The sequence below is a fragment of the Chrysochloris asiatica genome, unplaced genomic scaffold (genome assembly GCF_000296735.1).
Source record: "Chrysochloris asiatica unplaced genomic scaffold, ChrAsi1.0 scaffold00003, whole genome shotgun sequence".
Taxonomy (NCBI): domain Eukaryota; kingdom Metazoa; phylum Chordata; class Mammalia; order Afrosoricida; family Chrysochloridae; genus Chrysochloris; species Chrysochloris asiatica.
This window is the reverse complement of record NW_006408521.1, coordinates 49,134,157-49,145,650: the sequence shown is the minus strand read 5'-3', so window position 1 is coordinate 49,145,650 and position 11,494 is coordinate 49,134,157. Positions and strand designations below refer to the sequence as shown.

General features: G+C 46.5%; 1 protein-coding gene across 2 annotated transcripts; it reads left to right on the top strand.

Moving 5' to 3' along the window:
- Positions 1-857: 857 nt before the first annotated feature.
- On the top strand, positions 858-10,435 carry PRDX3 (peroxiredoxin 3). 2 transcript variants are annotated; one of them, XM_006831402.1, is made up of 8 exons: positions 858-893; positions 1,907-2,004; positions 3,848-3,856; positions 5,446-5,559; positions 6,124-6,259; positions 7,149-7,252; positions 9,858-10,023; positions 10,382-10,435. In XM_006831402.1, the coding sequence occupies exons 1-8, from the start codon at positions 858-860 to the stop codon at positions 10,433-10,435; spliced, it is 717 nt and encodes a 238-aa protein (XP_006831465.1). The 2 variants fall into 2 exon arrangements, with proteins under 2 accessions (XP_006831465.1, XP_006831464.1); XM_006831401.1 differs by lacking the exon at positions 3,848-3,856 and having other exon boundaries at positions 1,907-2,042; positions 5,418-5,559.
- Positions 10,436-11,494: the final 1,059 nt, after the last annotated feature.

Here is an 11,494-nt window from a genome sequence, read left to right as displayed (position 1 = left end):
CTTTTAAAAGATCTTGTGCAGCAGATTTGCCTCATGCAATATGTCCTTTGATTTCTTGACTGCTGCTTCCGTGAGTGTTGATAGTTGATCCAAGAAGAATGAAGTCCTTGAGAACTTCAATCTTTTCTCCATTGATAAGAATGTTGTTTATTGGTCCAGTGGTGAGGATTTTTGTTTTCTTTAAGTGCCATCAAGTCGGTACCAATTCATTGCCACCATGTATAGGGTTTCCCAGGTGGTACATCTTTTAGCAGGAACAGAAAGTCTCATCTTTCTCCTGCAGAGCGCCTGGTGGACTTCTAACACAGACATTGTGGTTCACAATCCAGTGTTTATGGAGTCTAGCACAAATCGCTGCCCATTTGTACCATCTAGGGTCTTATAACTCATACAAAGTTAACAACAACAACAACCAAAAAATCAGGCGCTGTAGGTTAAGCATTGTACCTGCAAGGTCTGTTTGAACCACAAGGTTGGCGGTTCAAACTCACCAGTCGCTCCTTGGAAACCCTATAAAGGGTCACTATGAGTCCAACGGATTCAATGGCACACAACAACAGCTTCCCACCTAGATTAGTCCTTTTTTTGTCGAGGCGACAAATAACACAAAATGTACTGTTTCCAAGATTCAACTTCTCAGAAGCCATAGTGGGAACTGTCCCCTCAGCATGTAACTCAGTTCAGTAAGGTAGCCGCAGTATCCGGTAGGGACAGGGAGGATCCACAAAAGGCGGGAAGCGGTGGCTACTGGAGAACCGGGCCCGGCCCCGCAGAGACCACGCCCTCCCGCCAGGGCCCGCCCCGGCCCCGCCTCCTCGCCTTTCTGGCCGGCCGCACGCCTGCAACGTGCACTGAAGATGGCGGCGGCTGCTGGAAGGTTACTCCTGGCCTCGGTGAGTGGCTGCCGGCTGGGGACAGGCGAGGAGACATCGCAGTGGCTCTGGGAACGTGTTTTCCAGGCTGGGCCCCTCTCTCCATCGGCCTGGGGGGCGTTCGCTCTCGTTGGAGCGGTCAGCGGGTAACGGACCCGGAGGCCTTGGGGGGTGGGGGGGGAAGGCTGCGTGCGTCTGCGCAGAGCCGTCCTTCTCTTACACCTTCCCCCCCTTCCCCCGCGTCCCTCCCCATCCCTCCTCGCGGGTCTCCAGTTCGCTGTCCGCTTAAGCACCTAACCTGGAGGCGGGCTTCCGAGTTTCTTGTCTGGTCCCTATTCTATAGCCGACTATGACCTTGGACAAGTGACTTCGCGTTTCTGAGCCTCAGTTAACATCCCTTATTCATAAGACTAAGAGAAGACGCCGACACTATAGGCGTCAGTGAGCATCTACCCAAATGGAAGCAAACATACAACTCGCGACAGGAACTAAGGCAGTTACCCTGCACCCCCAGGTCTGCTCAGCTGGGGTGCCTCTGCTCTTCGGGGCAAAGCTTGACTCCCTCTTGCTACCTTCCCCCTTTCTCATGGTGGGTTTCAGCGGGGCCACTGTCGCCTTCCTGAGTCATGCTGGATATGAAAGTTGAGCAAACATTTTCCTTGAACCCTGTCCAAACTTATCCAGAGGTTGAACTTTGCCTTACTTGTTTGCTTGTGTTTGGGGCTGAAAGGGCCTTGTCTTTTCTAAGAAAAAAAATGATGAACATGCTCAGCAGATAGTGCTGGTAAAGGACAGAAAAGTCGGGGCCTGCCAGATCGGTCTTGAACTCGGTTGCTTTCAAGAGCATGGGGTTTTTATTTCCCCTCTTCAGAGAGAGAAGCAGAATACACATGTTAAGAACATAGATCTCTTATTAGAGTTTAGAGTCAGATCCACTGGAGTGAGGACAGCTGAGGTTGGCATGGGCATGAGTCTGTCTTCAGCCACCATTCCAGAAACGTTTCATAATATAAAGCGGTTCTCTCTCTTCCCAGGTGGCCCGACATGCAAACGCCATTCCCCAGGGCATTTCTGCCTCTGCAGCCCTTAGGCCTTCTGCTCCTGGAAGAAAGTGTTTGAGCAGTGTGTTGTGGTCTGGGCCTCCTCAAGCAAAATGCTCCTTCAGCACCAGTAAGTTTACCATCACTTGGTTGTACCCTGGGCAAAGAATGTCATGTTTCCTTCATGGTTGCCAGGAGGAGGTCTGGTGGTGCCGTGGGTTAAGCATCAGGCTGTTAACTGCAAGGTTGGTAGTTCAAACCCACTCAGCGATTTCACAGGATGAGAATACCTGATGCTCTACTTCTATAAAGATTCCTGCTGAGAAAACCCTACAGGGCAGGTGTACTCTCACATAGGGTCTCTGTGGATAGTTGAGATCAAGTGATAGCACCTAACAACAAATCATTGAGGGGTCTGAGATGAAGAACTCAGGTGCCTTTTGAGCTTGACCTATGTGGATGGGTGTCTTCTGATATCCCGGTTGCTGGCTGCAGAACCAGCTTGTGTTGTGGAACTTGCCCTGGTGGGTGAGGAACATAACTGGTTTTGGAGTTACTCTCTGTTTTCTGGGATGTGGGCTTTGCTGCTGGCAGCCTGAGAGAATGAGTAGTATAGTTTCGATTTGTTCCACCTTTGAAAAAGCATGTCCTAGGGGGTTTCAATAACGTTTGTGGGAAAATTCGAGTTATCTTTTCATTCCACTTTTCCTGAACTTTGTGAACCCCCCCCCCTTGTTATTTAAAATGTAATAACTTTGGGAATGTGCTTTAGCAAAGCCTCTATTTGTGGGTGCTAAAAAGTTCCCCAGTTTTACTACTCTGGAGCTTTAAAGGATTCACATAGTGAGTTACAAGTTGGGCTGCTAATCATAAGTCCACTAGGTACTCCGTGGAAGAAAGATGAGGCTTTCTGTTCTTGTAAAGACTCACAGCCTCATAAATCCTGTACAGACTTGCTGGGTGGAAACCAACTCTCCCTGTAGGCAGACTGCATTGTGCTGTGTGCCTCGGGTACTGTGTGTGATGTACCAATCGAAGGGTTGTGTTGCACCTGTGTCACACCAAGTCTATTGGAGCCATTTCCTAACCCCGTGTGCTTAGTTCTTGTGGCTGTCACATTTTGGTAGTTCTCACAGCATTTCAGATGTTTGGAGAATGTTGTCGCACACTTGAGTAGACGCAGTAGAGTGTAAGCTTGACGTTTATGTGCATTGGGAAGCCAAAGATTCCATGTGACTCGCTTTGCTGTGATTCTGGTTTTTTGCAGTGGCCTGGAACCGAACCCACAGTCTGAGGTTTGCATTTCATTCCACAAGTTTAAAATGCCCACCCTGCCTGTTCCTCCTCTCTTTGTCTTTTTCCTTGAAAACTCACATTTTATTGATGAGTTTATATACAATTCATATCTGTATAGAACTGCTGCAATAAAATTATGTGTCATCTGCCATCAGAGAAACAAGAACTGCTACCTATATTTATGAGAAGGAAGTCTTTTTGAAAAAACTTCTTATCCATGAATTGAGTGAAGGTTTACAAAGCAGATCATTAGTTTTTCGTTTAACAAATCATGCATTTTCTGTTTCATCTCAGTGATTATAGTTCCCTCCATGTGACAACAGCTAGCTCACTTCTTTCCTGTGGTTCTAATTTCCATTGCACCCTCCTTTTCAACCTTTCTGAACTTTATCCTTAGGTAAATGTTGAACTTTTGGTCTTGAACAGTTGGCCATTTCATGGTGAGCATATCTTACTAGCGTTGTCCTCCTTATATTGGTTGAAAATTGAGCTATGAGGTTCAGTTCCATTCCAGACCTATAAAAGTGTGGCTGAAGGTTCTTCCAGCCTTTTTCTGACCAGTAGGCTGGAAGATGTTGAGTTTTGTTCCACATTGTCTTCTACTCTGTCTGGGACCTTCTAATGGGACCTCTTTCAGAGCAGTGGGTAATGGCTGCCAGGTACCATGTAGTTCTTCTGGTCTCCGAGTCATGAAGACTGGTGTTCCTGTGTTCCATTAGTCCACCAGACAATTGATTCCAGGCTTCTTCAGTTTTCATCACTCTTCTTTCTTCTGTACATGGAGAGACCAGTAGCTACACCTTAGATGGTTGCTCATTAACTTTCAAGATTCCAGACTCTACTCATCAAAATAGAATGCCGAATATGGTCTTTGTGGACTGTATTATACCAGTTGGCTATGGTGTCCTTTAACAATACGGTCCCAAGCTCAGCAACTTGTTGCCTCAGGGCGTTTGGTAACAATGTCTAAGGGAGTCCTGGTGTGGCGCTATAGAATAAGCGCTGGACCTCAAGGCTGATTTAAAACACGTGACTCGGTGGTTCATACTCAACTAGGGCAGCCCCACAGTGAAGCCCAGGCATGGTGATACTTGGTCCCCTTTGTCCTCCATCCCCTGGCAGATACACGTTCTCTCCCGTTTTGCCACATCTTATGCATCCATTCCTTCTCTGCCACACCCCTTCCCTCAGCAGCCCTCACATAGATAACTCGCATCAGTGTCTCCTCCTGGCCAGGCTAATCTTCTTAACTACAGCTCTCTCGTCTTCGGTCTCCATGTAAGTGTGCCCAGCGACTCCGTTGCCTCTCCTTTCAGAACACACTCATGTGCTCAGTGTTTAGGGGCCCTCACAGCATGACCTTCACCTGTCCCTGCCTGCTTTGTTTCCCCGTGGTATGGCCCCCAAACACCTCTGCATTCTGCTCTGATGAGACTGCCCTTGGCTGCCCTCACACACCATGTTTCTTCTTCCTCTCTCTGTCCCATCTGGACTGAGCAAATCTACACCATATTTAATATCGTGTCTCACGTCTATCCCACCTCCTTCCTTACGATGTTCTACCTTGCTCTTTTCGTTAGCATTCTGTGTGCCATCAAGTCACTTCTGACTCATAGCTTGTATTCTTGTTGTTGTTAAGTGCCGTCGAGTCGGTTCCGACCCATAGCGACCCTGTACAGGGTTTCCCAGGGTGTAAATCTTTACGGGAGTAGAAAGCCTCATCTTTCTCCTGCAGAGCGGCTGGTAGTTTCGAACCGCTGACCTTAAGGTTCGCAGCCCGATTCGTAACCACTACACTACCAGAACTCCTTTCATAGCTTGTATAGGGTTTCTGAAAGTGACTGGTGAATTGGACTCATTTTGTTTCCGTAGTACTTTGAATTAAAGTTGTCTACTTTTCCCACCGTGGAAGGGAATAAGAATTACTATATCAAATATGTGCAGGGGAGCTGAACTGTTGAATGGATTATGTATGCTGTCAAGTTGATTCAACTCTTACCCACCCCATAGGACCTAGCAGAACCGCCCCACAGGCTCTCATGTCTTTCTCTGGCAGAGTCACTAAGGGGTTTGAACTACCGACCTTGTGGTTACCATCAGGGCTCCTGTTTACTGACTGATACTCATGAATGACTGGGAGGGCTTTCAGTAAAATCAGATGTGGCTTGATTCAGCCCTTGGTGATCTGTGTCCGGTGTGGCCTTTGCAGGTCCCTCACGCCTTGTCCCTGCTGTCACCCAACATGCGCCCTATTTTAAGGGCACGGCCGTGGTCAATGGAGAGTTCAAAGAACTGAGCCTCGATGACTTTAAGGGAAAGTACTTGGTGCTCTTCTTCTACCCTTTGGACTTGTAAGTGTCATTTCTCTGTGGCTGTAATGTCATTCTGAGAGCCTGTTCATCCATGGAAGGAGGCCTCCAACCCTGGGTCACTGATGGCCTTGTTGAGCACCTAGCTAATTTAAGAGGATAAACGGGAAAGGACAGTGCAGTGAAGTCCTTTCAAGGATTGGATGTGAACGTGGCTGTACGCTACGGGGTCCCCACAGCCCAGCCTATGGGAAGTTTTCACTCATCTGAGGGCACATGAGAAAAGGAAGAGTGAAGTGAGCTTTTTTCATAAAGCTAAATTTTTTGTAAATACATTTTTACTTTAGTCTTAGAATCTGTCCTCTTCCCTCCCTTAATCTTTGGTAAGATTTCATACATGATAAGGTAGTAGCCCCTGGTGGTCTTTTCTTGAGTAAAGTTGATGTCCCCTCATGACATGGGGTCTGCCCTGTGAGGATAATTAGCCATTTTGCCCTTTTCACCCGGAAGCCAATTGAGCTAGTTTCTGTTCCTACTACTTTTTGTTCCTATCTTTACATCATTGTTTTTAACTTTTCTGACGAGACTTTCTGCCCTTTTTCCTAGCACCTTTGTGTGTCCTACAGAAATTGTGGCTTTTAGTGACAAAGCCAACGAATTTCACGATGTGAACTGTGAAGTCATTGCTGTTTCGGTGGATTCCCACTTTAGCCATCTTGCCTGGATCAATACACCACGGAAGGTATGGCACTTTGTACGGTCTTAAACCCGGGACCAATCCCATGAGGGACTGATGAGACGCTCTTAAAGCAGGGCTCGTGTGCAAGGGGCTGTTTCTAGGATCTTACTGCTCATGACGCAGTCTGCTCAAACCCCATCTTGAGCTGACAGGGAGGTCACCACCTCTGTGTTCCTCCTCACCACGTGTGTGCTGATGTCCCCTCTTACCTGAAGTCTGGACTCCACATGGTTCATGGAGGGAGGAGCAGGGTCAAAACTTGCTGCAGAGACTCAAAATGCCTAACTGTTCTTCCTGAACTCTCCATATCTACTGGTTCAGAGGGTTCCTGTGTTCCTCTGTTTTAGAAATTAGTCTTCAACTAAAAAGATGCCATAAGAATTGGAGCAAGAAAACTCGGTAGTATTGTTGTTGGGTGACGTTGAGTCTGTTCTGATACTGACCAGCCCTGTAGTAGAGGATGGGTTCAAATCCTGCCTCGCCCTTTTCTTGCTGTGATGTGAGGTAACTTACTTTGTCTCCCTCTGTTTGCTCATCCCTAAAGTAACTATGATAATAGTCTCTCCTGCTAGATTGGAGGCTCCCCGTGTGGCGCTGTAGGACCGCGGGTTCCATTTGAACCACAAAGTCTCTGCTCAAACTCACCAGCCCCTCCGTGGAAACCCGACACTGGGTCACTGTAAGTCAGAACAGACTCGATGGCACTTAACAACAATAACAGCTGCTAAGTGTTTGCACAAATGGAATGTCAACAGAAGAGCTCACCACAGTGCCTGGCCATGGTTCCTATCGTTACCTATCTCAACTATTGTGGGGCTCAGACGTGGTGTTTCATGGTCAAGAGTGTGAAACCACACAGTGTAGTAACCAGTTGTGTTTGCATTTTTATTAGGACGGTGGTCTGGGCCACATGAACATCCCACTCTTGTCAGATTTAACGAAACAAATTTCCCGAGACTACGGCGTGCTGTTAGAAAACCCTGGTCTTGCACTCAGGTGAGATTCTGGTACTTAAAGAACTTAAACTTGTTTTTAGCATTTAGCATCATCCTCATTCCCAGGGGATTTATATAGACTTTGGTAAACCATTTTTAAAGTTTTAAGTTTTTGACTAATCCCTGCCAACCTGCCTCCAGCCAGGGCTGCCAGATTTTCAGAAAAAGCTGACCTGTGTGTCCCTCTCCACTCTTGTTTCACTGTCTCAGAAAACCTCTGTCTTGTTGGCCCCATCGCTCCCAAACCACCCTGCAGCTACTTGAGATGGGGGGCACCAGCTGGGTGAAACAAGAGGTTTGAAATGGTTCAAGTCTCACCTAAGCCCTGAATCAAATACACTTGGGTTTGATTTTTTTTAATTCTGCTACTTAATAACTTTTTTATTTTATTTTTTAGACTCTTACTTAGTGGCTGGGGGTCCTGCTGGACTGAAAAGTCAGTTTGAACTGCAAGGTTGGCAGTTCAAGCTCACCAGCCTCTCCTCAGAAACCCTATACGGGGTCAGTTATGGGATGTAAACCGACTCTATGGCACTTAACAGCAACAACTTAATAGCTGGGAGTCCTGGTGTGGCACTATAGGATAAGCACTGGATCACTGGGTTGGTTTTGAACCACAAAGTTGGTGGTTCAGGCTTACCAGCTGCTTCTCAGAAAAACTCTATACAGGGTTGCTATGAGTTGGTACCGACTCAATTGCATTTAACAACAACTTAATATCTGGGTGACTTGGGTTAAGTTATGTTTTATTACTTTGAGTCTTGCCTCCTTCCCCTCACTCCTGTTTTTTTTCCCATAGCTAACACCAGGAAGTAGCTCACAGGTTAAGTTGTGAGGATTAAATACGACTGGTACCTGGTAGCTTTTGTTATAACTCCCATCCCCGAATGTCATTCCTGTCCTCATTCATTCAGTGACTAACCCTTTATTCCACTGAATGTAAAAAACTTTCTGTCTTCAGCAGCCTTCCTGGGTGGGCTGAGAACCCTGGGTGGGCAGTTCAGTGACCACTGAGAGCAAGGGTGGGCCAGGAGGAGAAGCCCCATCTGGATCGGCCTCACAGCTTTGCGAGGGCTGACTCGAAGCAGCACACCGGCTCTTTCTTGTGGCTGCCCTCTGGCCTGTTCTACTCCTGCTCACTCCTGGAATCTTAGTGCTGGAAGGCATTTGGAGCTGGGAACTTTTTGACTCCAAGGAACTGAAGGTTTTCCTTTTACCAGTAAAGCCTGGCTCTTGACAGTACTGGCCTTTCCCCCTTTAGGTTCCCTGCCCTGTGGGGTCTCCTAAATTGGCAGCCACCTCCCTACTGGTTGCAACATAATCAGGGTTAACAAGGGAGAGAGCCTGAGTCTGGCTCAAAAGATAAGGCTTTCTTTCTGAGTAAGATAAGGCTTTCTTTCTGAGTAAGATAAGGCTTTCTTTCTGAATTGTGGGCCCTGCTCACCTTCATCTATTTGTGCAGTGGAGTCCAGCTTGGAGTCTTGCCCCAGGGTCTGTGAGGCCTCCAAGCCTGGACTCCGCAAGTAGTGGACCCAGGGTGGATGAAGCACCTGTTTACCCTGTGGATCTTCCCCAACTTTGCCTGTTCCCCATGTGATTTAACACTAAGAATGCCCCCATTATTTTAAGATGGACTCCCTTGCCCTGGGCAAACATTGGCATGTACTCCAGCAATACCAGCAGCTGTATGCCAGAGAGGGACACAGACCACTGGTGAACCAGGTGGTCATCTCAGTGCATGGCTGCTAAATGATGAGAAGTAGTGGCCTGCTGTCCCTTTAGAGTTCTGCTTTTGCATAGGCTTAAAGCCAGCACATTCTTCCTGCAAAGATTTTCCCATGGGATTTCACCCTGTTCACCAGGAATTCACTCATGTAGTAAATGTTTGTTGATTACAGATCAAATACAGCTCTGTCCAGTCCCATTTGTCTATGGTTTCTTGCCAAGATTTGACATGACAACCCAAGGAATGCTTCTGACTAAAGGCTGCTTGCTCTTAACTCAGTGACTGTGACTTATGTGACATTCAGAGCACATATTTTGATTTGTAAATGTGACACACCATACTGTATTTTTCCATGGTGTCCTGGTCCAATCTCACCATGTTAATGCATTTGTCATTGAGAAGAGACAGTAAGCTTTGTGGCTAAAAATCAAGCAAACTCCTTGCTCTGGAGTCACTTCAGACTCATCGTAGCCTGTAGGACAAGGTTTCCGAGGCTGTCATCTTATGGGAGCAGATAGCCATATGGGTTCACACTGCTCATCTTTCAGTTAGCAGTCAAGCACATAAACCACTGTGCCACCAGGGCTCCTAAGCTTTGTGTACAACAGTGAAAACATCATATTTAAGCAAATGCTGCTGCTGCTGCTGCTATTAGATGCTGTCAAGTCCGTTCTGACTCATTGTAACCCTGTATAGGGTTCTGAGGAGTAGCGGTGGGTTTGAACCACCAACCTTGCAGATACAGTCTAGTGCCTATCCTACAGTGCTACACCAGGACTAATACTTAATAAATGTATTTGTTAAGGAGAATTAGCCCTAAAAAGGTAGAAGTTCCTGGTTCTGGTGCTGTTGGTACTAATGAGGCTCCATTCTGGTTCAGAGGTCTCTTCATCATTGACCCCAACGGAGTCATCAAGCACCTGAGTGTCAATGATCTCCCTGTGGGCCGGAGCGTGGAGGAGACCCTCCGCTTAGTGAAGGCATTCCAGTTCGTGGAAGTCCATGGAGAAGTCTGCCCAGCAAACTGGACCCCTGATTCCCCAACAGTAGGTTTCATTTCCAAAAGTGGTAGACTTGAGGGTTCCAGGTCCTCCCCACCTAAAGGTTGGTGGTCTGGAGTAGCCACAGGAAGAACCCTCCGAAAGCCTATCCTTGGAGCAAGGGTGCAGAGGGACTGGCAGTGGGTGAAGCTCCTGAGGGTGGGGACCAGGCAGAGTTGCTGTCAGGATGCTTCAGGAAAATGGGAAAAGAACTTTCACCCATGTATTTTAAAGAAACTAGATCAGTCTTTTTATAAAAACTCTTAAGAACTTTAGGTTAAAAATTGGGAGTTTTCAGTTTCCTTTTGTGACTATTATCATAAAGCCAATAGTTACCCAGTTAAATGTCTTCCCCTGCTTTCAGATCAAACCAGACCCGACTGCTTCCAAAGAATACTTTGAGAGAGTGAATCAGTAGGTCATCTCGTGTGCACCTGTAGCTGTGTGTGCCAGTGGAGAACCCCACGCTGGGCTCACTGCTAGCATTTCCGAGACGACGGCTTTGTTTAGTAACATTGGCTACGACGGCTTTGTAAACATGACTAATTAGAATGTCTATCTCACCTCCTCCTCGGATCATGTCTTCAATGAGAAAAAGAAACACTCGTCATGCTTAGCCTCACTTGCACCTTCGTGTATGCCAGAGTAGCACAGCCAACGTTGGAAACTTCTGATCAAGGTCCTGAAATTCTCTACTTATATCAAATGGAATATTCTTGTAAGATACCAGAGATCACTGTTTTAAGTTGTTAGCATCAGCAGTGTGTGTACTCTTGGGATGGGTGTGGATGTGATGAAAACTGATGTGAATCATGTTTTGAAAACTCCGATGGTGGCCAAGTGACCTAACTGATCACACATGATCCCCGCTCCTGAGATCAGGGTTACATGGTGGTTTTATTAGTGTACTCATTAGATGACTTAGTTTTCTGTATTCATTTGTAGAGATTGATTGGCGTGATTATCAAGGATATTTATTAAGTCCAGGGATTACTGCATTTTGAAATCACTGTAATTGTTTTCTCTCTTGTGCTCAATGTAAAGTATATAATAAATTAACGTATTTTAAAGTATTGGACATTTTTGATGCATTTATTTTAACTTCTATTCTGGGGCTGTAGTTTTTCTTCTGTGGCTGTGGCAACAATTGAGCATTTGACTTGGGTGCCACAAAGGTGAGTAAAAAGTCGGCTCCACACTCAAGGAGCTAAGTAGGGCACCAGACAGACGGCAAAACATTTATTCATGTTTTCAATACATTTTTGTGTCTCAAAGGCCAAGCACTGTTCAGGAGGGACAAGAGTGAAGCAAAAAGAAATTCCCATCTTTGTGCCCTGACATCCTGGAGAGAGAGAGACAACATAATGAAAATGTGTGAAATGATTGGAAAGAAAACAAAGCAAGAAGCTAGATTCCAGATGTTCTAGTTAGGGCAGGCCTCTTGAGAAAATCAGTCCCTCCAGGTGAAGTTTGGCAT